General features: G+C 49.6%; 2 protein-coding genes across 2 annotated transcripts; one reads left to right on the top strand and one right to left on the bottom strand.

Moving 5' to 3' along the window:
- Positions 1 to 1662: 1662 nt before the first annotated feature.
- Positions 1663 to 3837, top strand: AKAP5 (A-kinase anchoring protein 5). Its single transcript, XM_062494394.1, has one exon. The coding sequence runs from the start codon at positions 1663 to 1665 to the stop codon at positions 3835 to 3837; it is 2175 nt and encodes a 724-aa protein (XP_062350378.1).
- Positions 3838 to 14603: 10766 nt separating this feature from the next.
- ZBTB25 (zinc finger and BTB domain containing 25) lies at positions 14604 to 17065 on the bottom strand. The gene is made up of 2 exons (XM_062495246.1): positions 16893 to 17065; positions 14604 to 15741 (listed from the first exon to the last, which is right to left on the bottom strand). The coding sequence occupies exons 1-2, from the start codon at positions 17063 to 17065 to the stop codon at positions 14604 to 14606; spliced, it is 1311 nt and encodes a 436-aa protein (XP_062351230.1).
- Positions 17066 to 22252: the final 5187 nt, after the last annotated feature.

Raw genomic sequence — 22252 nt, 5'->3', positions numbered from 1 at the left:
GGTCCGGCCGTGGGGCGCTCCCCGTGCCCGGGCGGGTCCCGCTGCGCACCCGCGAACGCCCCCAAAACTTGCCGGGCGCGGGGGTGGCGGAGCCGGGCTGCGGGAGGTGCGCTCGGGGCACCGCTGCTGCGGGTGCGCGCTCACACGGCTCTGACAGCTCTGCTCGGCTTCCCCTTAAAATAGCCTAATTAAAATAATAATAATTTTTTTTAAAACCCAGATGTGCTGTGGGGGAAGCGTGCCCCGGAACCCCCTTTTAATCACGTTACTCCGGAAAAGCAGAGCACGAAATGCCGTGTAAAGCCCTGCCCGGAGCCCCCGAGCCCGTCCTGCAGAAGTTGGTCTGTTTGTGGTAACACCTTTTTGCATCGTTCTGTCTAAAAGGTTCTGATGATGTTTCCAGGCAGAGCTTTTTTCTTTTTTCCTTTTTTTTTTTTTCTTGCTAAGGTTGACACACATCTTACAACATCGCGTCTTTGATGAGCACACGCGGTGTTAATTGAGGTTGCCATGGGAGGTATGCACGTAGTATAAATAAGCTCCCTTCCTGCCATGTGATTCCGCTTTTGTATTCCTCAGGCCTCCTTTTTGTATTCTCTGGTTTTGCATATTGTCATATGGTGCATTAAAGATAAAAATATCTGCTGTCTCAGGGTGTAATTTCCCTAGCTGGAACTATAAGTGCATATGGAGCAGTGGGGAAAGGATTTAGCAAACCGTAGGAGAAGGAAATATGTGTGTGCCTGTAGAATAAGTATTCACCGTAATATGGGCAGTTACATTAAAAAGTCCCTTTTTACCACATAAAACAGCAAAACAGTACTTTCTGTGATGGAACATCACTGGGTTGACATCTTGTGGCCTTATTTTGCCTTTGGATATTGTTGCTAATTAGTCAAAAAAAACCCCTGCTGTAGTGCATCCAGCTCTGGTCTGCCTCCCAAAATGGAATGTTTAGGGAGAAAAAAATCTTTCAAGTACTTTAAAAAAATTTCTCTACGGGTCTTATCACTCATTTATTGTGTTCCAGATAAAAAGATGAAAGCCTCGGTCATGCTTTGCAGCAAATTTCATGTAACACGTGAGGGGAACTGAAGCAGAAACAAAAGCCAAGGCAAAGCAGCATCTGACCTTGTCACTGGGGGGCAGAAAACAGCCGCTGGTTCCACTGGTGCTTCAATCAAGTTCCCTGGGCAATGTGGAATTGCAGAGAGCTCACAAAGTGCAAGTTCCTTCCAGGTCTGTGGGGTGAATAAAAATTGTTAACTCGTGGCTTGATTTGTCATCCTTTGGGGGAAAGAAAAGGTATGTCAGACTGGCCATAATACAGTTAGACCAAGCACAACTGGAAGTGGGTTGCTCTGGAGATGAGAGTGACTGAGGCCAGCAAAGCCAAGGAGAAGCCTGTTCAGCTCCACATCTACCCGGGATTCCTTGGAGAGGTGATAAAGTGAGTAATAAGGCGAAGTGGGAGTTATAAAGTGGATACGACAGCTACAGCAGAACTTCTTCTCACTGCCACATACGCTCGTTACAAAGCAGCTATCGTTATTTGGAAATCTATTTGAGGAAAAAATGCACTTTGAGCATCTCTGAAGTTGTTGTGTCTGAAGCATTGATCAGGAAAATCGGCAGCACAACGCCAACGAAGGGGAAGATAATATGGTGAAGGCAGCTAAGGAAATTCAAATGGAGAACCCAAGAGAGGCAGAGAGTCCCAGCACAGGGGCCACATGTTCCCCACCAGAGGAACAAGCAAGAAAACCCTCCATGCTCTGTTTTAAGAAGCGGAAGAAGTCCTGTAAGAAGGGGCTGACTGTGAAGGATGAGTGCGAAGGAACCTCAGAGGAGAAAAGCCAATATGTCAGCACTGACCAAGAGGAGGCAAAAGCTTCCAATCCATCACGATCCTCCAAAGGAACCTGGGCAGCCATCAAAAACCTTGCCAGACCTCGGAAAAGGCAGAAGTCCTCCTCACGGAAGAAGGTGCCCTCTGATTCCCAAGTGCAGCTGGAAGTGGATGCTGAGGAGAGCTGTGCGCAAGACCTCCCAAAGAAACGGGCGGGCTCTGGGGTGAAGATGCCCTGTGTGAGGTTCTCCAGAGGCAAGAAAAAACCCAGCGCCTCAGAAGCAGTGGAGGAGTCAGAGGGTAGTGTTCAAGCAAATGAAGTGATGGGTATTGTGAATAAGGCTAGCGAGGAGCCAGAGGACTTGGTCCCTATGGACAAATCTGAATCCTTCAGCCCAGTCTCTGCACAGGAGGAGCAGGATACTGTGAAGGAGGAGCAGCATAGAATGAAAGATGACCAGGATGCAGTGAAGGCGGACCAAGATGCAATGAAGAAGGACCAAGATGCAGTGAAGGAGGACCAGGATACAGTGAAAGAGGACCACGATACAGCAAAGGAAAGTGACACTTCTGTTGGGAAGAGTGAACCCTTGACAGAGCCCACACGTGATGCAGAGGAACATTCAGAGTGCGCTGTTCACTTGGAGAAAATCACTTTAGAGACAGTTGATGAAACAGCCCAGGACAAACTGCAGGAAGGGAGCCTACCCCAAACCACCAACAATGTGGAGGGCAGGGAAGCTGCTCCCGAAGCACCTGAAATCACAGAGTGGCAGGAAATCCCTAATACCTGCAAAGAGATGCCTGAAAGGGATGAATTGGAAAAGAGCATAAATCTTCCTGAGGAGTGCAAGGCCGAGGAGACTGTAACTGGTTTCAGTGAGTTGGCATCTGGAGGTGATGCAGCAAGTGTGCAGGAGGCAGCAAGTGTGCAGAGTGCAGGAAGCATGCAGGAGGCAGCGAGTGTACAGGATACAGTGAGTGTGCAAGATACAGCAAGTGTACAGGATACAGTGAGTGTGCAGAGTGCAGAAAGCATGCAGGAGGCAGTGAGTGTACAAGATACAGCAAGTGTACAGGATACAGTGAGTGTGCAGAGTGCAGAAAGCATGCAGGAGGCAGTGAGTGTGCAAGATACAACAAGTGTACAGGATACAGTGAGTGTGCAGAGTGCAGAAAGCATGCAGGAGGCAGTGAGTGTGCAAGATACAGCAAGTGTACAGGATACAGTGAGTGTGCAGAGTGCAGAAAGCATGCAGGAGGCAGTGAGTGTACAGGATACAGCGAGTGTGCAGGATGCAGCAAGAGTCCAGGATGCCATGAGTGTGCAAGAGGCAGAGAGTGCCCCAGATGCCATGAGTGTGCAGGATGCCATGAGTGTGCAAGAGGCAGAGAGTGTGCCAGCTGCTATGAGTGTGCAGGATGCCATGAGTGTGCAAGAGGCAGAGAGTGTGCAGGATGCAGTGACTGTGAAGGATGCAGTGAGTGTGAAGGATACAGCAAGCATGCAGGATGACGCAGGTGTGCAGGATGCAGTGACTGCACAGGATGTAGCAAGCCTGAAGGATGCAGCAAGTGTGCAAGAGGCAGCAAGTGTGCAGGAATGCTCCAGCCATCAGGTATTAGAAGCAAATGCAGGCGCTGGTGTCAGCATTGTCATCACCATCACCGAAGCTGAGGACTCTGACAACACCGACTCTGACCAGGCCTATGAGCCATCCCCAGTTTTGCACCAAAAAAAGCAAAAAGGGAATAAAAAATCAAACAGGAATGCTGATGTTGGTCAAAAAGAGGGCCCCGAGGCTGGTGGTGGTCCCCAGGCAGAGGAGAAAGGTCTGGGTGACCAGGGGCACAGAACTGGGGAGCAGTACGAGTTGCTCCTCATAGAAACTGCCTCTTCCCTAGTGAAGGCGGCCATTCAGTCATCCATAGAGCAGCTGGTCAACGAAATGGCCCTGGAACAGAATAAACACAACAGCTTTCTGTGATGGCAGCCTTGCCCCAGAGAGAAAGAGTAGAGGGAATGATTTCAAGCTGCATTTGGCCTGCGGAGTGTGTGGAGAAGTCAGAGAGCTCCCGAGGCCGAGGTGTAGTTAATTCTGCATGCCTGTTCAGTTGTGTGTCTATGTGAAACAGATCCTGGGATGTGGGCAGACCCTGCTGAGTGCAGCGTGTCCCCTGGGGCTTCAGCGACACTGACCACAACTGCGGAAAAATTAAGGTGTTACAATGACTGTATTTTCATTCATTGGCACATTTGTTTCAAGAACCACATTTCTGCCATCACCCATGCCCTGTTTCCTCGCTGTTCATGCTGTAGATCTGTACATTCCTTGTGTTTAAAGAAAGGTCCTGAGAGGCAGTGAGTGCCCGACCTGCTGCTGGGCTGGATTCGGGGCACACTGAAACAGCTGGAGCTTTATTGCAGATGAGAAAGAGGGAAGTGTCTGCAATATTAACATGAAAACATCAGTGCCAGGCTGTGTTTTGTGCTGTGAACAGGCCCTCGCTGAGCACAGGCGCCAGGAGCTGCGGTCACTGCTGTCGCACGAAGCCGGCGGGTCCCAGCGAGCTCTGTCCTTCACTCAGCCTCTCTCTCCCCCTGTCACGACACACGAGCAGCCTGCGCATCTCCAGACACGTCAAAGCTCAGCATCGGCCTCGCCTTGCTGACCCCGGGCTGTGCGAAAAGAAAGCGGCAGCGCCTCTTTTTCTGGGGGAGCCTTTCTCGCACCATTGAACTCGACGGGCAGAATTCCCAGCACTGGGCATCCCGGGAGTGGGAGCAGCCCTGCCGCAGGCAGCCAGCCCCTCTCCTCCCTCCCCTCCCTCCATCTCCATCCCAGTGTCGTGTTGAAGCTCTCCTCAGATGTAGCATATCTTTTATACATGGCATGTGATATAAATAGCAGTGAGCTGCATGCGTGTTAGCAGTGAACATAGTTTGGGAAGCTGCAATGTGCTGCCGGCGCTGGGATAGCTTTGATTTCGTCTGAGTGCCGCTGGCATCCCTGGCTGCTGGCACAGCCTGTCCTGCACCACTCCCCGCTCACCACAAAGCCCTCCTGCATCCATCCATCCATCCATCCATCCATCCATCCATCCATCCATCCATCCATCCATCCATCCATCCATCCTTCCATCCATCCATCCACCCCTTGGGAATCCTGCATTATGCCCGGCTTGCTGCCACCAGGCTCTGGCACGCCATGTAGCTTGCTCTGAAACATGTAGGGAAATGCTGGAGCAATCTTAGCAAAGTCCTCAGGGAAAAAAAAAATAAAAATCCAGACATGAGGGCCTGAGGACATGGCTGGAAAATTCCTGGACAAGCCTACTGCTGTCAGACCCCCCCGAACTGCCCTGCCCCGAGGGGCTTTGCACCGGCTAGCAGCGTGTGTGCGAGCACCGAGCATCAACCCCAGCTACCTGCTCTCCGGGAGAAAGGGGCCTTTTCATAACACGGGATTGCATCTGCGTGGCTGGGATTTGTGTCCAGCTGTGACCATTTTCCTCTGGGAAAATTCTCCTGCGTGTTCCTCAGCCAGCACAGAAATAGCAATTGCTCACTGACCATGCGCTGAGATTCCCCTTCCCAGCGTAGACTTTTGGATTCCTGCTAAAACACAAGGGCTGTACTTGTCCCTCGTACCGGGTGCACAACATTGTTTTAAACCTCCATAAAACATCTCCTCAATATCACGAGAGGATGGCAAGCAGCAAGAGCCACAGCTCATCTCTGTGCAAGTAAAACTTAAAAAAACCCAGAGGATGGTAAAGAAAAAAAAAAGTGTCTTTTTATTTCCTGTGAATTTGTTTATCAAGTTATCAGCTATTTATAATTCAGTGTGTACAATTTTAATGGCTTTGTACTTCATACTGGTCCTTCCAGGTATTTTGCCCCAGTTCAGGAAAAGGGACTTTTAAAGGATTTTTAGATGTACCTTTGGAGCTGCCGCAGCACCAGGGAACAGCCATCCTGGGAGTGGTTTATGGGATTACACTGGGCACTCTGGCAGGCTCAGCAGGTGCTGAGCAAAGGGCTGCAGCATTGCTGTGGGATCCCACTGGAGTCAGCTGCAGAGGAGGATATTCAAGCTTTAGTAAATAAACACAAAATTCTCCCATAGGGCCAGGCTGTCTTCCTCTGTCAGCCTGCTAAGCTGTTTTGGGAGGATTTCGTGTTATTTCAATATTGCCTTTGAGGCAAAGCACATCTTCAAAAACAGGAGGAGAATGGAAGAAATGCTTGGTCCAGTGACTTGCTCCGTGTCAGGGGGTTGAGTTTGCATCCTCTCTTGTAGCTGTTTTTCCCTCTGTTACAGCTGTACATAGAACTGATTATTATTTCATTAAAGCTGAATGTACCTGTTGTTTTCTTGCCTTGTGATTGAGTGGGCAGCTATGGAGAGATTTCATATGTGAAAGGATTAACTCACAGTGGTGCTCCATTGTGTCCAGCTTTTTCAGGCAGTCATACAGTGAGCAGAGAGAAATCTTAATGCTGGTAGCAGATCCAAATTCTTTGGAGGTTTGCTCCTCCTCTGCCCTTTCTATGACATTTCCTTTTGGTTGCTGGTCAATGATTTCTACTACAGAGTCTTGGCTGCCCAGGAACTGCTATAAGGAATTTGTGAAGGATCACAAATCTCTCACAGCTAAGAAAAGTCATCCTGCTGCCCCATGAGTAAATTCCCTATTGGATACCCCGTGGAATAAGAGGAAAATGTTTGAGTCTCTGCAGACTGACAAGGGTCAAACCCCACTGCCCATGGAATGGCACAGCTCTGATTACATGCAGGAGCTTTCGTTTTCTCTGCGAGCTGCTGGCTCCTGCTCCCAAGGCTTGGGATTGCTGTTTCCAGGTGCACAGTTTGGTGCTGACAGCATTCAGGTTGGGGCTGGCATTTTGGGAGGGGGAGCAGCACATCTGGTGTTTGGCACTTATCAGTCCCACACCTTAATTGTTTTTTCTGTTTGTTTTTTGTTGTTGTTGTTGTTTGTTTGGGGGTTTTTTGTTTGTTTTTTGTTTTTTGGGTTTTTTTTGGTTTTTTTGTGGGTTTTTTTTGTTTGGTTTTTTTTTTGCATAATGTCCTTCATGTAATTTCTTGAGACACTTTAAAACATGCACAAAATACGGGGAAAATAAGTTATACATTTTTAATAGTATTGATACTATTTTATCTTTCAGGTTTACAGAACAAAATATAGGCTCATAACAGCCACTAAGGACTTAATTAAGATTCTCTACTCCTTCCATATGATTATAGAATAGAACATTAATAAAACATTTATTCTTTCATAGAAGGAATGATAAATTTACTATTGTGAAAGAGTGCTGGGCCAGGGAACCTGTGAGGATGTGGCTGCATGGCTGTGCCAGAGCACCAAAGGGTGGCCTGACTTTAGGACCATCATCCTCACCAACAGCTAAAATAATCTGTAATTGTCATAGAATCACAGGATCATTCAGGTTGGAAAAGACCTCTAAGATCACCAAGCACTGCCAAGGCCACCACTAAACTATGTCCCCAGGTGCCACATCTGCATACTTTTTAAACCACTCAAGGGATGATGACTCCACCACTGCCCTGGGCAGTCTGTGCCAGTGCTGGACACTCCTCTCAGGGAAGTTTTTTTTTCCTGATATCCAATAATTTTTATAGCCCTATTCGGCTTGCCTGTGAGCTGTCTGGCTTCTTACCCAGAAATTCATTGCTTGCTGCCCTCTGAATTATGGAAGTGGTTCTTCTGCTCACCCCACAGCCTGTGCTGCTGCTTTTGTCCCAGATGTTCCCAGTGCTCTCCTCAGTGGGGACAAAATTTAGCTCTATATCCAACAAGTTCCCTACCCCTGCTTTTCTGTGTCATCTTGAATATTTTCATCTCCCCACAGCCTTTTTATATTAGCAGCAAAGAAAAGGGTGTTTAAATAGTATAACTCATACCCAGAAAGTCTTCCAGGGGGATAAAAAGCTTTTCTGTTAAGTCAACACTGAGCCCAGCAGAAAACAAGTGTATCCATTGAAAAGTTCCTTGTGGAAACTGCCAGTAGACAATGATGGCACAAACAAATATTGTATTTTCTTTCCTGCCCTGGGACACCAGAAGTGGATTAGAAATGCACAGGGCTGGATCTCTAGCTGCTGAAGGTCACAGCACCTCCTTAGGCTTAAAAGAACTGACTCCACAGCATCCAGGAACCTGGTGTTTGAATCCAAGGTGCAATCCCTGCATAAATCATGGACATTCTCATGTGCAATATGTATAAAAACAGAGATGCAGTTGTGGGGGGTTTTGTTGTTGTTTTTGTGAGGTTTGGGTTGGTTGTTGTTTTTATTTTTTTTTCACAAATGTATGTAAAAAATTGAGTAAATTCACAAAATACACTGGTTTGCACTTGGGATGGATGGATGGATGGATGGATGGATGGATGGATGGATGGATGGATGGATGGATGGATGGATGGATGCCTGACCCACGTTACAGGCAGTGAAGCCCTAGTGTTTCCTGTGTTATAGATAGAACTTTCAACATGAGTAACTCAAAATGAACTGCTCCAAGGAAACAGATTGATTTAAATAATTGCTTTAATATGATTTTACCTCTGCAGTTTTATTTCCCAGAGAAATGGTTCTTGTCAGCTCTTGTTGGGTAGTACTAAAATAATGAAATACTTTTCATTTGCAAACAGACAAAATCTTAACATTAAATGTGACTTCAAAAAGAAAAACTAATCAGAAGATGTTATTCCTTACAGAGTTATTTAAGCTACAATATAGGCTAACGTTTTTAGGAGGCACAGCTTTCATATGTCTTTCTTTTTGCAGAGAATTGTGTAGAGTGCAGGTCTCTGCCAAATGATGGGATTTTTATGCTGTGGAGTTAAAGTCCACTTAGCCAAAAAAGTGGATTTCTGCAAAAAAATACCCAAACCCAGCATTTTAAAGTAGGTTTTGTTATATAAAAACTGACAAACAGGCTGGGTACAAAAGGGAGGGAGATGGCAAGAAAACATGTTTTGCAATTCAGATTGTTAAGATGAAAGTATCATCTGCAGCTTGAGCTGGCAGTCGCCCTGTCAGTCCTCAAGTTAGACCTCGCAGAGATCTGCCTTCCAAACCTCTTTAATCTGGGAGAGGTGACACCCCCTGCCACGACGGGTGTGCCCCGGCAGGGTCCCTTCTGTGGGTACCGCTGTCCTTTCGGGAGGTGCTTTCCAATGCCAGGCCCTCACGGGTGCACGGACACACCAAGCATCACTTTGCCGTTGTCCGTGAGAGAAGATTTCCATCTGGAGAGGGGTAGATGTCACTTCTGTCACTCGCGTCTCATTCGCTCTCAGCGTTTGCCATTTTAATGAAGGCTCGGGGCCGCTGTCAGGGCTCAGCTCGGCGTGACGAGAGCCTGGTGAGACGGCAGCTGGGTGGGAAGCGCAAGGACTGCGGCTCCTACGGAGCTGCCGAGCATCCCCCGGGAAGGGGGAGCGGCGCGGCCCCGCTGCTGCCGGCAGCAAAACCTGCCAAACCTCCAGAACGCGTCGGGCTCCGGCTCAGCCCAGACAGCCTGAAATTCAATTTGCATTCCATTTCCTAGCTGGAGCAAGGCAGGGGAGGCCGAGGCGCTGGAGAGTCCGGTGCCGAAGCTCCCTGCCGTGTGCGGGGCAGCCTGCGGGCAGCAGCAGCCGGAACAACAGGAAGGGCTGCCCGCGCCCCCATCATTAGCGCCGTGAGTAAGCGAATCACGAAAACAGCCCGGTGGGGGATGCTCGGCCCTAATGACAGGCTGGGGCTCCTGCCCTGCTGGCTCCGGCGGTGCTGCGGGCGGCGGAGGCGAGCGCTGCCGGAGCGGGTCCGTCCCGGGATGGCCGCGGGCAAAGGGGTGGCGGGCAGCTCCCGGTGCTTCGGCCGGAGCCCGGAGAGGCTGCACGCCCACCGCTGGATCCTGTCTCGATGGCTGACACCACTGTCTGCCCGCCACGAGGTTCTTCTCCTGCATCCATCCATCCATCACCCCCCTCGATGGCTCGCCGCCCTGGTTTCCCTGCCCTAGCGCCTATAGCTGGCTTTATGTCCTAAAACCCATGGGCTGCAAACCCCAGGGATTGCCAGGAGGGACAGAGGGGTTTTAGACAGTGTTTGTGCCAGTAACAGGAGGATTCACATCGCTGCACTGCGCTGTGCAGCCCTGGAGGTACCCCCAAGGCAAGGGCTGCCTGGAACCCCCAAAACTTCCCAGGGCCACCTTCACTCAGCAGAAACCCAGAGCGGCAGAGAAGGTGGAGAGCTTTGCCCCACCTTTGTTCCGAGGGTGCAGCCTCTGGTTTAGAATAGTTGGTGGAGAACACTTCCTCTCGTAGGCTGGTTTTGAAGTTGTGTCATTACGTTTTCTTAATGAAACATGCAAATCCCGTAGATGCTGCGATTGCATCTCAGGGAACTCAGTCTTGACACAGCTCTGGTTGTAAATATTTGACTGGCATGTAATTTAGGGTACATCCATCCTCATTACCTTTTCCCTCACGATCTCTTATTGCTCATAATATATTTTCCTAGTGCTGGATTGCTGGAAAGCCCACTCTGTTGCAATATTTTTTGGCAATTCTGGACAAGAAGGGAAGAGACTGAGTTTTATTAAACAGGGAATCTGAAGATCATCCTATAGGTACGGGAGGGCTTCCATAAGCCATGAAGTTTGGACACTGACAGCCCATGGTCCCCATTCAATGATGCTGAATTACTTATGCTGAGGTCACTTTTCACTGCAGTTCTGAAGGCTTCACTTACACAGGATAAACACTTTCTGCCTCCAAAATACCAGAAAACTATTCAGTATCAGCATGACACTGAAGAAATGAAATTTCATTATAGCAGTATTTCATGGTCTTATTTTTAACTGTAATGCTCACTGCTTCAGGTTTACATCCCAACAGCAAGTTTTATTTCCCTATTCAACCTTCTCAGTGTGCACAAAAGCAAGATTTTCAGTAAAAAAAAAAAAACAGACCCCACACTGCAAGGGGGGATAAATACACTTTTCTCCACACACTTTACTGCACGTTAAGAAGCCTGAGAAACATAGACCCTGTTGGGCACAGCAGCATCAGAGCACTAGATATATTTCAAAATATTTCAAATTACCTATCTTGAAATTGTTCCTCATACTCTGGTGGTTGAGCCAGCTAATGTACATTCAGCATTTTGGGCCCAGCACCCAGATACATGATGACAGCCACTGCTGCACTTAGTGGCATTTCAGAGGTTCACTTGAGCTGGCTGAAGAGTCTGATCATGCTCAAGAGCTTTGGCGGGGGGGGGGGGGGTCTGAGCCAAAATCATCCCATCTTTTCATAAAATGTGAGCTGCAGAGCTCACAGATACTTCAATGAAGGCACTTCAATGACTGTGGTTCATCAGCTCAGTACCCCTAATGATGGGACCCCTCCAGAGCACAAGACACATCTCCAAGGATGCCCTGGAGCTTTGGGACTTCCAGCCTTGAAGTATTCCCACCCTGGGGCTTTCTTTGCCTAAGCTCATGTGTGTCTATCAACCAATCACAGATATCTGGAAGGAATCACTAGTATAATTATTCTGTACACTGTGACAATTTTTTTTAGATTTTTTATTAAAAAAAATCAAATCCCAACAAGTAATGAGTATTTGTCAAACCCAGCAGTGCAAGTCAGGCAGATTTCCAAGCATGTACCGGCATAAAGGTTAAGCACTCAGTAATTCAAGTGTCTTCCACATACAGTAATAAAACTTCTCATTATTTGTCCAGGGGCAGCTGCTGACCTTGCTTAGCAATTGTAACTGCCCTGTAAAATTATTTTCTATTCATAAGACTTGGGGAGAATGATGTTTTTATGCTAACGTAACTCAGAGCTGATGACTTCTGTCTCCAGCTTTTCCTTCTGCTTTAATTATAACAGAGCTTTAACACTTGCACTAAGAAACTGCTGAAAATGCACTTCTCGTATTGCAAATTATGAAAAAAAAAAGCCTTTAGCAGATGTTTGATGTCACAGATGTTCAGCCCCACAAAGGTTAACCAAAGTACACCTCTGAAAGGGGGTGTGAGGATAACAGAAAATAATCGCTTGAGTTGTATCTTTTCAAGGATATGTGGGACATGAACACAGCTCTGGTTTATGTCTCATTTCTGCTTTGCTGGTGTGGTTGCAGTCAGTGCCATGGAGTCACTCCTACAGCACATACAGCTGAGTGACGTTTGGCTTTTACCCGAGATCATAGCTTTTTATAAAAAGCTTCCTTTTTAATGGGCAAGAAATGAACAACATATTCCAGCCCACACACCTGAGGATGAGCAGCATGTCCCAGAGATGCCTTGGGCACTGCTGCCTGCTGTCCCCAATACTGAGCTCTGTTACCACTACCCTGTTACCTCTGCAGACATCAAGAGCCCATTGACTTTCAACACCAATTACTTCAGGCAAGTTAGGCACCTATTTGATGATCTGAGGTGCTTATCTACTGACTGAATAGCAGATATTTAGTCCCTCTACAGCTCATCTCTACAGATCCAGCCACCCCAGCAAATGCTTCTGTTTTTAAATTAAATGTAGGAAGCCAAGGGAAGCACGTAGCACCCAGAGAAGCCAGCCCACTCAATAAAGTCCCACATAAATAGGGAATGACCATAAAATACTTTTTTTTTCCTTTTTTTTTTAACCTGTCATGTGGAAATAGAGGTCAGTGGAAGCCTGAGGGTATTTGTCCAGACTGTGGTAGATGTGATGTAGCTGATGCTACTAGACTGGGAGGGAGGCAGAAGGCTCTCTTCTAGGAAATGCTGTGTGAATGGCTTCATGCTCAGATGCAGCATTCACAGCCCTAGACCTCGGCTGGGTTCCGTTTGTTTGCTTGTTTTAAAGAAGAACTCTGTTTTTTAAGCAGAGTTCAAATGTGTTCACACCAGAGCAGCTTTAATGGTTACACGCAGCAAAAGGAGCACTGGGGATTGCAGGGAAGCACATCCCAAACCACAGCCTGCATTTTGCAACACCATCTCGGCAGGCTCAGGGACTGGTTGTTTTGCCCCTTTGTCTTGAAACACAACTTGGCAGCTCTCAGTGGCCAATCCATCCCCTGGAGTGTGCAGCTCCCTGCCCAGGGGAAGCAGCAGCCACCCTTACAAAGACCTCAGATGGTCTTTTAATTCAGCAGTGATTTAATTGCAGCTCTTGCTCCAGGACAATATCAAAGACAGCTCAAGAGTCCTGACTACAAAGAGCTTTGGAGCAGGCGTTGTGAGAGCAAAATGTTCTCACCATCATTCAGGCTCCCCCTTTCCACAGGCAATGACTCGGCTCCACCAGGACTGGCAGCAAGCCTCCAGTTTCTCAGAAACTGGGTAATGAGATTATGGGAGCAGCTCACGAGGCTTTTGCTCTGCACTGTGGAAGAGACCTCTGCTCTCTAAGAACTCGGTGTGCCTCTCAGGGCCTTCTGATTAACAGCATCTCTGAGGGGTGAGCTGCAGCCCATCTGGTGGGAAGCCTGGGATATTTCAGTTGAAACACTAGAGGGACAAACGTTGAATTCAAGAGGCATGTGTGTAATTTTAACCTCTTCTTGGATATTACCCTTCAGATAACAAATAATGATAAAGGAAAAGCTGGATGGGGCTTTGAGCAACCTGGTCTAGTGGAAGGTGTCCCTGCCCATGGTAAGGGGGCTGCAGCTAGATTATCTTAAATGCCCTTTCCAGCCCAAACCATTCTATGATTATATGAAAGGCAAAAAATGTGCATGTTACCATTTCACAGTGGCTCTGCAAACAGAGAAAAAAAACGCACACTGTGTATTTGCTCTGAGCAAATATACAGATTATAATATTTAAGAATGTGTTTACTCCAAGCTTTATAAAGTCAGAAATAATTTTCACTCAGAAAATACGTGTGTGGCATTTAGTACTGTAAAGACTTAAGTTAGGGTATGTCTCCTCTCAGAGAGGACACTCCTTTGCATCTTTCCTTCCTCTCTGCAGAGAAAACAGTCCAATAATGGAACATGGTCCTAGAGAGGCATCAAATTCTGTCCTTGCTTATGCAGTAGTGGTGAACAAGGGAGGACTAGGAAGAAAGAAAAACACATGCAAATCCCTAGAGTTTAAAAGTAAATTTAGAAGATAGATGAGGACTCCAGGGCTTGTCAAAATGAAGGTTGCCACCCCTACATCAATACTGCCAATTCCCTTGAAAAGAGCAGCCTTATGGCTCCTACAAATATTTATGCAGAGATTTATTAACTGCAGTTACATGAACAACATGAACTTCAGGATTCATCTCAAGATATTTATTTTCATTAAAAACAAACTGTTTGGGAAACACAATACGTATTTCCCTCTACACTTCCACCCATCTGGTTTCAGAAGAGCAATTCTATGGGATACAAAGAGTCCTAGGCACCACACAGAGTACTAGACAATGTTTAAACCTCACACCCAGCAATACAGCTTTAACTCCAGTAAAGCAGAGTAGGACTAAGTCCACATTTCAGGAAAAACATAACTGAGTTACACGGAGGCTTCCAAGAAGGACTTAGATGGGAATTAGCTTGAGTTTAAAAGTTAGAGAAGTAAAAAAAAGCAAGTACAGAAATCAAACTATACAGTCCTTCACAGTTAACCTCAGCAGTGACGGGAATGGTGGTTCAAGAAAATCAGCTGCACAGAGCTCCCTAGGTGGAGAATGCCAAAATACCCAGTTTCAGCATCTGAAGGGGGATAATTACTCTACCAGGATCGTGTCAACGCTTTCTTGGATGAGATCTGACTCCAGTATACACTCATCTAAATGGTCTTGGGACAAGCTGGAGCTCTTACCCACACTGCCGCCGTCACAGTAAGGGTGGAACCTGGGGGTGGCGGGGCTCTCCAGCCGCTGGCAGCGGCCGTACTTGTGCTGCTTCCCTCTGTGCGTGTACATGTGCTCCAGCAGCTGGCTCTTCCGGAAAAACGTGCGGCCGCACACGGTGCAGCTGATCTTTCTCTTTCTTGAGAAAGAAAAGTTACAGTTCAACTCCACCGGCTCGTGGTCCTTGGAGATGAGGGAGAGCTGCCCGATCTGCAGAGGTTCCAGGTCGCTGCAGCTCGGGTGCTCCAGCTGATGCTCATCCTCCTTGAGGAGGAAGGCCCCGAGGCGATGCCCATCCCCGGGATCCCTGTCCTCAGCCAGAGGCTGCACCTCCCCCAGGTCGCTGCTCTCCAGGATGGAGGCCGGCACACCGAAGGGCAGCGAGCCCGAGACGTGGGTGTGCAGGTGCTGCCGCAGCCCCTCGCGCGACTCGAAGCGCTCCCCGCAGTAGTGGCACAAGTGCACCCTGAGGCTGCCCTTGGCAAGGATGGGGCTCGCTACCTCGGGAGAGGGAGGCGTGCAGCTCTGGGACACCACGGGCTCCGAGTCGCACCTCTCCTGCTTTATGGAAACCGAGAGCTTCGGGCGCTCCTCTGCCGGCTTGGCCAGAGCCACGGGCTGGGCCGAGGGGCGAGCGACCTGCTGGTCCAGGGGGCCGTCGTCCAGGCCGATGGCCAGGGACAGCTGCAGCTGGGGGGGATCGCCCTGGGCCGCAGCCCTGCCGCCCGCCTTGGGCAGGCTCTCCTTCGCTCCCAGGCGCTCCTTTGCCAGCTTGTGTGCCGTAGAGATCTGGATCCCGTACAGGTTGGAGGACTGGACCGGCTCTGGGGAGAAGGCCTGGTTCATCTCGACGGCGATGTGGGACAGGTGGTCTGCATGCAGAAAGCGGATGCCCTCCTCCAGTCGGCTCTGGCTGACAGTCTGCTTTGGCCCTTTCCCAGTGTACATGATATGTAACAAGTAACTAAATATGTCAGGCTGGATGTCCGTAGGCTGAATTTTTATGCACTCGCTGAAACAAAACAGATGATTAAATACATACAGGGATCCAAATCCTCATCCGTTACCTGCCCATTTGCTGTGAGAGCGCTTTTACAAGCGGCGCTCCCTGCCAAGCCCTGCAGAAGTGCAGAAGCCCTGTTTGCAAAGCCAAGTGCCTGAGTCTGCGTTTATCCCTGTGATTCTGAAGACCATGTGCTCAACTGCAACCGAGGTTGGTGCAGGTGACCAGCCCTGGCCACCCTGTCCCTCCCATGCAGAGCCAGCTGCAGCCACACGGCACCGCAGCGATGCCATGCAAGCTGTGCATCACTCGTGTGTGCCACCCCATTTATTTAAGTAATAAATTCAGCTGCCAGTACTGTGTAATCTTTATGAGCATTGCACTTAAGTGTCAGCAAACAACATCCACAAGGAAAAGCAGTTAACTCCTCTCACTTCCAGCCAAGGGGCGATGCAGCTGATCCTAAAGATTGTCTTGCAGAACTGCTGGAGGCCACGACCCTCAGAAAGGAAGAGCAATGAAGTAGGGTTTAATCCATCACAAGCAGCCAGCCCCAGGTCAGAGGCCAGACCTTGGCACTGCTGTTGTTATACCTGCAGAACCACTCCTGACCTGGCCAGGTGAAGCATGCGAACAACAGGTTGAAATGAATTGATGATCTCCATCTCAGCCCTTATCTGCAAGAGCCTGAAGCGCAGAACTTTGATAAGGCCACAGCTTATCGATTGTTTCAAGCCTGTGGATCCTGCCAGAAAGGACAATCTCACCCAGCAAGCTTGACTACAGCCTAAGGCAAAGTACTGGACATATTGCACAAGGGCAGGAGGTACCAGGATATCCCCAGATTCCAAGTCTGCAAGGTTCTCACTGCAGGAAGATGGTGGTAGCTACATGCTTTATTTATCTGGTCACACAAATGTCTCATCTCCAAAATGCATGGTCTCATGTTGCCATATGCTGATTAAGAAAGTGGTTTTAAAGGGCAGCACGCTCTGGACTGGGATTGTTAAAAGAGCCAAGGCCTGAGCTGGGTTAGGAAAATAATCTCAGGCCATGTAGCATCCCCACTTATACTCTTTCAGACTTCATACCTTTAGAAAGCAGAAAAAGCAGAATCTTGAGAGCGGTAAAAGGACAGAACATGAGCTGTGTGTTCTTACCTCGTCTGGTGAATAAATATCATCTTAAAATAGTTTGAAAAAGCAGCGAGCACCGCTCTGTGGGCTTTGAAGTAAACATCTCCAATGGCAACTGTGCAGTCACACAGAAAGCCAAACTCCCGCTGCATGTTCAGCTGCTGGAGGAGGAGGACGCTGTGGCCAGTGGTATCCATGGTGTGCCTGGGAGCAAGGGAACGAGATGTTCATCTCATTAAGAAATCAGAGCGCTCCCAAAGGCTCAAATGTTCACTTCTCACCACCGAAACGAGATGGACGCCTGGCACGGAGCCTCTTCCCTCCTCCAGATGGTCCCTGCACCCCAATTTAACAGATTCCCCTTCCGATACCACCGCTGGTGCTCAGACCCACGACCAATGAGCCCAAGACCTCTCTCGGGGACTTTTCCATCTGCCAGCTACACTCAGAGATGCTTCTTCCCGCTGATTAACTACGCTCCGTGGGGTGTCGGCACTAAGTTTAAACCTGGCTCGCGTTTTCCCTGTGACCTGACGGCGCTTTCTGCCGCCCTGGCGCGGCGGCGGGGGCACGGGGGAGCTGCGCTGAGCGGGGCCGAGCGCGGTGGCTCCGGCACAGAAGAGCGCTGTGCACCCAACAAAGCCCCCATTGTGCCGGCCGAGCCGCCCTCGCCCCGCCTCCGCCCCGCCAGCGGCCCCTGCGCAAATAAACGCTGATATTTGCTATTGTTTCCGCAGAAAACTACTGGGGGGGAGGGGGGAGAGGAATGGAGACAGGACACGCAGAGGGAGGTGATGCACTCAACCTCCCCTCCCCGGCCCGGCCCGGCCCGCGGCTCCCCGCGCCCGCGCAGCCGCTTACCCGCGCGGAAGCGCCGCCACCGCCCGCCCCCGCGACCCGCCCGGCGGATGGGGTGGGCGCTGCCTCCCCCGCGCTTCCTGCCGGGCCGGCCAGCGATGGGCAGGGACGGGCAGGGATGGGCTTCTCCCGGGAAACGCGAGCGCGGCCCCCGCGCTTCGGTGGGCGCGGCCCCTGCGCGGCTGCGGGCGGCTCTGCCCGCCTGTGCGGTGGAGGAAGCATCGCCCTGAGCTGGGGGACTTGGCTTCTTCGTCGCCCAGTGGGGATGTGTGTGCTGTCTGCTGAGTGTCTCAGCTTTCGGCATAAAGTGGGTGGGTGGGTGGGTGGGGGGGGTGTTGGTTTGATTTAGGTTTGGTTTTTTTAACAGAAAAAAAAAGTTAAAAGGAGCTCCCCCGGTCTGGCCGCTCGTGAGAATGGATGAGAAGATACGATCTGGCTTCCTCACCAATGTCTGCGGCCTCTGTGCTGCTTTAACCACCGCGGGTCCTCAGGACGCACCCTCGCTCTGCCAGGCCTCCTCCAGTGATGTTAAACCAGGGTTACTTTAGGTGAGAGCTGCTGTGCCGGGTGAGGTGCCAGGCAGAGGAGGAGGCGCTGGCGGCGCTCCCAAGCTCGCCGCGATTGCCCGGCCACCAGCAGCCCCTCCCGAGGGTCCCCCTGAGCCCCACCCCTCCGCTCTGGCACTCGGCACAACATCCGAGTGCTCCTTCCCATGAATCTTACCAAACTGCATTCTGAACCTGTTCAAACCACCGCTCCGTACAGCGTCCTGCTGCCACCAGATTCAACTGATGTTCACGCGTTGTTTTTCCACCTGGAAAAGGCAGCGAAAAATCACTACTTGAGTGTTTTTGTTATGATTTTGGTGCAGTTTCCAAGATCTATCACTCCCATCTCCTCCATGGCATCTCTGCTGACTCAGGGCCTCTGCAGAAAATATTCAGTGCCTTGGATCATCCCTCTTGGTTTCCTCTCAGCATTTGATAGTTTGTAGTCCATTTTCTTACTGCATCCCCATAACTGCAATTCTTCAATATTTAAGGCAAATAATGCCCCCACCACCAGAATGCATCAACTTACGGGGCTGTTTCCAGGCAGACTGAACCTGGGTGCATGATGAAGATGGGCTGAGAGAGGACAGAGATTCGGCTCCAAAGCATTTTCATCCATGCGTTTGCTGCTTATCCCACTGACCAGCACAGGTGGTTTAAAAACCACCTTGAAAGCATTGGGTGGGGGATCATTCAAGAATTGGGAGCAGCATTGAGCAAAGGCCACCTGGTTAGTTAACACCCCAGGTTCCACCAACAGAGCAGGCCCTGCCCAGTCTGAGTCCCTGCACAAAGTGGACGGAGATAAAGTCCCAGTGGTGCATGCCAGAGGTTTGTTAGGGAGCACAGTTTAGATCCATTCTGCTTTGAGTACAGACAAACCCATTCATGGGATGGTCTTTGCTCAGGGACCAGGTTGCACATGGTGGATAATGCAGAAAGATGGGACAATACCATGTGTACCTCAGGGAGATCTGATTGTTGGGTGAGAACCGTATGTAAATATTACTATTGGATGTCACTGTCATTGTCTCTATATAGCTGTATACTATATATATATGTATAATGTATGTGTTTATAGAATTAGAAATACATTAGATATGGTAGTAAGCTGACAATATGGGGATAAGGGGTGGATGGAATGTCTTGGGGTGACTTTATGATGCTTTTATCCCCAGTCGTCTCTTCTGTTGGTGTTGAATATTGAGTTCTGCAGCTTTAAGGCTGGTTCCAGGAATGAAGGGGGAGAGAAGAAGTGCAGAGTTTGTTATCAGAGACTGCACTCGATCCCCTGCATCCTTCACACAGACTCTGTTGTCTGCAATGGACAGCAGGAGAGAGCTCTCCTTTGCTTTTGATTGAATCTTTCTGGGTAGCTGAGGCAAAGTTTCCGGGACTGTGGATTTTCTTTCCTTTTTCTTGGGATTATTCGAACCTGCTCTGGACTGAAAACCCAGAGGAGCACCAGGAGCTCACACCTGTGTCCCACCAGGCCTGGCGTGGGCTATGACATTTCCCAGCTCTGGAGGGACTGAGAACAGCCTGAGCGAGCCGGGCTGCAACCCACAGAAGGGACTCTGCTGAATTTGTCATCTCTTCAGAGGGGTGAGTGGTTCTGCTGTCTAGTATTGCTCATATTTTTGCTGGGGAGTGCTTTGCCTGTTAAATAAACGGGTTTTTTCCCCACTTCTCTCCGAATAAATATTTTTCCCTGAACCAGTTGTGGGAGGGACTGCTTGAATCTGTTTCCTAGAGGGACCCCATTCAGAGGCTTCCTCCCAAATTTCCCCTAAACCAGGACAATTGCCTTAGGTTTTATTTCTTTTATTTTAAATATAAAGTTCACAGGAATCAGGGACCATCTTTCCCTCCCATGTTTGCACAGCAGCAGAATTGAGAGATCAAGGAGCTATAATCCTACTCCCATAAATATCAGTAGCCACTTTTCTTCCCCAAAGAAGGCTGGCACTAGGTGGCTCAAGGTTTTGTACTCTCTTTTGGGTTATTTAACATATTTATTAACCTGCATACAGAGTGAGTTGCTATTTGCAGATGGCATGTTATTTATTTAAATGATTAATTATTTACATGTTATTTAGGTTGACTCTGGTCCAAAGAGGACTTTGAAGAGCTTCAGAGAAACCAGAGCCAAACTGATGAAAGCAGTGGTGAGGAATGAAATTTGGTGTTTTGCTGTAAAACACAGGCGATGATATCACTCATCTCAGCCAATACAAAGTGACACAGCCTATGCTGGTGGGTCAGAAAGACATCAGGACATAACCACAGTTCTCTTCATGGGTGTTTCTGCTCCCTCCTTCTCTGTGGTCAGAAAATAATTTTTTTAAAAAGTAAATTGGAAATTTAAGTGTGGTGGGACGGCAGTAAGAACGGGGGTGGTGAGAAAGGGGAACTGCCTTGTGCCCCACCTTGCTGGAGGTGGCAGGAGCTCCTGGTGTGACACACATGGGACAGAGCAAGAGGATGCACAAGCCCCTCATGAGTGGTCTTGGCTTGTGCTGCCCTGAGGTGTGTAAAGAGGTGGGGAGAAAAAGACTCTTGAACCATAAGAGTAGCAACTTTACAGTGTGATTTGAAAACCACGACTCTGTTGGCTTATGGAGGCCGTTTATTTAACTTCCTATAAAACAGGAAAACCTACAAAGTAGCTGTAATGTGAGGGGGTCCCTCCACCTTCTGTGGGAGCAGGTGTCTTTACAGCCACAGAGTTTTTTTTTTTCCTTTGGCACTGCTACACACTCCTGAGGCAAGGCTGAAGCACAGTGAGAGGAGAAACAGGGATTTTTTAGACACATTCTGAAAGACATATTTTGAAAGCTCCGCTTTTATTCTGTAGTTAGAAAATCCCCAGACAGACCCACAAGGAAGGGTTGATCCTCCACTCGGACACTTGGATTGTGTTACTTGGGTTTGTCCTGTTTGCTTAGACAGTGGAGGGATGCTTCAGGAAAACCTTCGGGGTCACTGAAGCAGGGATGGATGCTGGTACATTTTAACTTTGTGGCTTTTCATTTTGTTGCCTTTTTTTTTTCTGGTTACTTTTGCCATCTTCAAATTTGTAATAAATTCTCTTAGTTTTGCTATGATTACGTTTTCCCCTTTGGCTCATCAGATACTTACAGGGGTCTCGGTTGCAGCAACATAAAAACAATGGTATCTCCAGAAACTGAATGATGGAGCTGTGCGGATTAAACACTTAAAATGCTTGTGTTGAAGGACAAATACCATTTTGGGGGTGGAAAAGTCAAGTGGTGAGACCTGGAGGAAAGCCTGACCTGGCTTATGTTTTCTCTCAGATCAGTGGCAGATAGCAGGGGGGCCGGAAATCCCACTTACTCACATGGGATAGTTCCGGAGAAGCTGGATGTTGTCAGACCGGAGAGGTCCAGACGCTGGTGGGAAGAGGGCCTGGGACAGCTCCTGGAAGGATGAAAAAAAGCGGGATCTGTGACAGAGCGTGGCGGTGGCTGCCAGCCCTGTGTTCCTGCATCACCGTGAAGCTCCAGGAGGGAGGGCGGAGGTATTAACGTGTGAAATAGCAGCGAGAAGGAAATACTTTCTGACGCAGCTCGCAGTGGTTTTCTCGCACCTGAAGTGTCCCACGCGGGGGCCGTGGGGCTGCGGGAGCAGCACTCCATCGCCGGACACCCACACGGGTGACCGGAGCCTTCCCGCCAGCACCGGCCGCGGCTGCTTCGGGGGGACAGCAGGGACTTCCCTTCCGCTGCGGCGAGCCCGGGTGCGCGGGGAAGGGGCGGATTGGGGGGCCGGGAGAGCAGCGAGGCGGCACGGCCCGGCCGCGGGGTCCCGGTGGGCGCCAGCCGGCGGACACTGCCCCCGCCGCGGGCCCGGGGGGGCTCGGCCGGGGTCGGGGAGGAGCCGGGCAGAGGGGGCTCCGGCAGCGCCAGCCCGCGCCGCGCCGCGGCCCCGGCGGCATGGGAGGAGAGCGGAGCG

Source organism: Cinclus cinclus, chromosome 6 (assembly GCF_963662255.1).
Source record: "Cinclus cinclus chromosome 6, bCinCin1.1, whole genome shotgun sequence".
In the NCBI taxonomy this organism is placed as follows: domain Eukaryota; kingdom Metazoa; phylum Chordata; class Aves; order Passeriformes; family Cinclidae; genus Cinclus; species Cinclus cinclus.
This window is presented reverse-complemented; position numbering and strand designations above follow the sequence as displayed.